At 61.2% G+C, this 2,698-nt stretch overlaps 1 protein-coding gene across 1 annotated transcript in view; it reads left to right on the top strand.

Annotated features, from left to right (window-relative positions):
* Positions 1 to 1,761: 1,761 nt before the first annotated feature.
* Positions 1,762 to 2,698, top strand: part of MYO1C (myosin IC) — a 28,736-nt gene continuing 27,799 nt past the window's right edge. The window contains exon 1 of the mRNA XM_011956253.1: positions 1,762 to 2,162. Within this exon, the coding sequence (XP_011811643.1) occupies positions 2,088 to 2,162 (75 nt within the window). The 5' untranslated portion in view covers positions 1,762 to 2,087. The remainder of the gene's footprint in view (positions 2,163 to 2,698) is intronic.

Below are 2,698 nucleotides of genomic sequence, written 5' to 3'. Positions count from 1 at the left end.
CTTGTGTGTGACTGATGATTGGGGGTTGGGGGGTACAGTGATGGGCCTGGGACTCGCTGTAGACTCCAGGAACAGGGGCCCTGGAGATCCCAACTAGACTTCTGTGTCTGAGATTTGCAGAAGTGGCCAGGATTGGGGCTAGGGTGAGGTTCCGGAATGGTGAGCCTCTGGGGCGCTAACCAGGTGGAGCATGCCGTCTATGCCGGTGGCCGCTTCATGGACTCTGCTAAGTTGAATGAGCTCTCGTTCATCCCTCCTGACCCGCTGCCCCACATACCCTGGGTGTTGAGCCTTCTTCCTGTGTTAACCGGTCCAGAATGCCACCATCTTCTCTTTCTACCCCACTTCTCAGACCCTTCTTGCTGAGTTTTCCCCCATGGTAATCTATGCCTGCCCCCAGCACATATACCTACGGACCTCCAAAGCCCTCACTTGCCGCCTGTTCCTTCTCACACACACAGCCATCGGGAGGGTTGCCGTATGGCACCCTTCATTGGGCAGACAGGAAAGCCAAGGCTCAGAGAAGTGGTGCAGTTCCTTCAAAGTTCCAGGCACCTGTGGTTTCCTGCAGGACCAGAAACAGGAATGGGGTCTGAACCCACCCGCAGGGCGGTCTCAGTAGTCTGTAAAATACAGATGATGTCCCTATTCTCAAGATTATTGTGGGAGAACAATTGCAAAAAGTATATCGCGCTGGACTCGCCTCACCGTTCAGATTAATGCAGCCCTGGGGCTTGACCCCAGGGGTCCCCCCACATGCTCACCTCCCCCGTGGTGAACTGAGGTCCCCACACACCCTGCCTCCTGTGAGGGAGGGGTGAGCCCAGCAGTGATTGAGAGGCGGAAAGGGGAAGCGGGGGTGCTCTCCGTCTTCTGGGCCCCAGTCAGGATATGGCCGCTCTGGGTCCACCCCGACCCACTGGGTGGAAACAGGAAATAAGTGAGACCTGGTGTGCACTGGGTCTACGCCTGGCTCCACGGCTGATAAGGACCATTGTGTGGCCGCTGGGGATGAGCCTGCCCTGGATAGATGTGCTTCCCGGAGGAAGGAAGGAAGGAAGGAGGGCCTGCTAGCCTTTCCGGGGCGGGGGAGGCTGTGGGGAGAGAGAAGGGTGCCGGGGGGAAGGCCCCTGCCTACGGGGCTGTCGGTGGCAGCACACGCCCATGGGACTCGGCCCTTCCTATGCCAGCCTCTCCCTCTGGAAAGGTCTGTTCCCCTATCCACTTGCCTGTTCTGACTTCCTCTAAGGAATGGCTGGAGACTGGAGGGCTCAGTCTCGGGCCAGGAAAGTGTCAGCTGTGATTTAGCAGCAGTAAAAATAGAAAAGCAGGAACGTCAGGGGTGGGGGTCACCTGGGGGTACTGTCGAAATGCAAGGACGAACAGGGCTAGAGGGTGCCACACCCAGGGAACCCAGGAACTCACCTCAGAAGCTCTGAGGCTCGGAAGAGGGTAAGACACGAGTCTTCTCCCAGTGGGACAACGCCCTCCGCCCAGCGTGACCAGCCCCCAGCAGCCCTGGCCTCCCAAACGCATGGTGGGGGCCCCCCTGCTGTGGGGGACAGCCCCGTTGAGGGGATGTGCAGGAAAGGCAGTGCGCACTGAGGGATCCTCTTGGCCTAGGGGAGGGCATCCCCTTTTGGTTTGGGGGGTGGGCCCTGTGCTCTAGCTAGTACCAGAGAGTGGGCAGGAGGAGGGGCCCAGCCATAGAGCTGCTGGGGGGTGGCAGGGGAAGGGGAAAGGCGCCCTACCCTTTGACCTGGAGCCCAGGGTCCCCCTTGGGTGGCTGCATCGGCTCCTCTGGTTACCTGGGACAACAGGCATTTCCTCCATCCCCAGCCCCTCCTCTTCCTGCTCCAACCATCCGGGCCAAGAGGCCTCCCAATCAGACCTGGAGGGCTCCAGCTGTGTCCTGAGGAGCTGGACCAGCCACATCCCCTGGGGCTGGAGTTGAAGCAGAACCAAGTGGCCACCCCGGCGTTAGACCATAGGTTCCTGGCTCCTGGAGCGGTCAGAGCCAGCGAGTGGGCAGGCAGCTTTTGCTCACAGGCCCCAGTGCCCAAGGCGCTGGCTCTCCACAGGGCGGAATGGCGCTGCAAGTGGAGCTGGTACCCACCGGGGAGATCATCCGCGTGGTTCATCCCCACAGGCCCTGCAAGCTTGTAAGCTGGGATGCTCTGGGCTGGGAGAAGGGTGGAGTATCTCCCCAGGGCCGGGCAGCCCCTCTGAAGCAGAGCCCTAGGGCAAGAGATGAGCAGAGGGGGAGGGGTTCCAATCCTTGGATAGGGCCGGAACAGACTGACCAAGACGGGGTGACTGGAAGAGTAGGGATGTAAGGGCCACCAGCAGCAGGATTTTTGGAAGTGGAGGTCTGGGCTTGACGCCTCCAGCTTCCTGAACCTCAGTGGGCAGAACTGTGAATACTGGGCACAAAAGGCAAGTGCGGGCTGCTGTGAGGTCGAAGGATGAGGGCATGGAAGCTCCCGGCTCAGTCAACGCCCCGCTCCTCTCCAGTCCGCCGGGCTGGGACCTCCCAAGACTCAGAACAGGAGGGCGGTGTGGGAGGTGGGTGAAGGGCCATGGGTGGGTACAAACCGGGGAGCGCGGCCCTGACCCGGCCCGCAGGGAAGGGGCTGGAGATGCAAAGGGCCCGGAGGAGGGAGAAAGTCAGGCGCCCCCACGCCCCCAGCACCGCGGC

This window comes from Colobus angolensis, unplaced genomic scaffold (assembly GCF_000951035.1).
Source record: "Colobus angolensis palliatus isolate OR3802 unplaced genomic scaffold, Cang.pa_1.0 Scaffold110, whole genome shotgun sequence".
Classification (NCBI taxonomy): domain Eukaryota; kingdom Metazoa; phylum Chordata; class Mammalia; order Primates; family Cercopithecidae; genus Colobus; species Colobus angolensis.
Note: the sequence above shows the minus strand (reverse complement) of the source record. Positions and strands in the feature narration are given on the sequence as shown.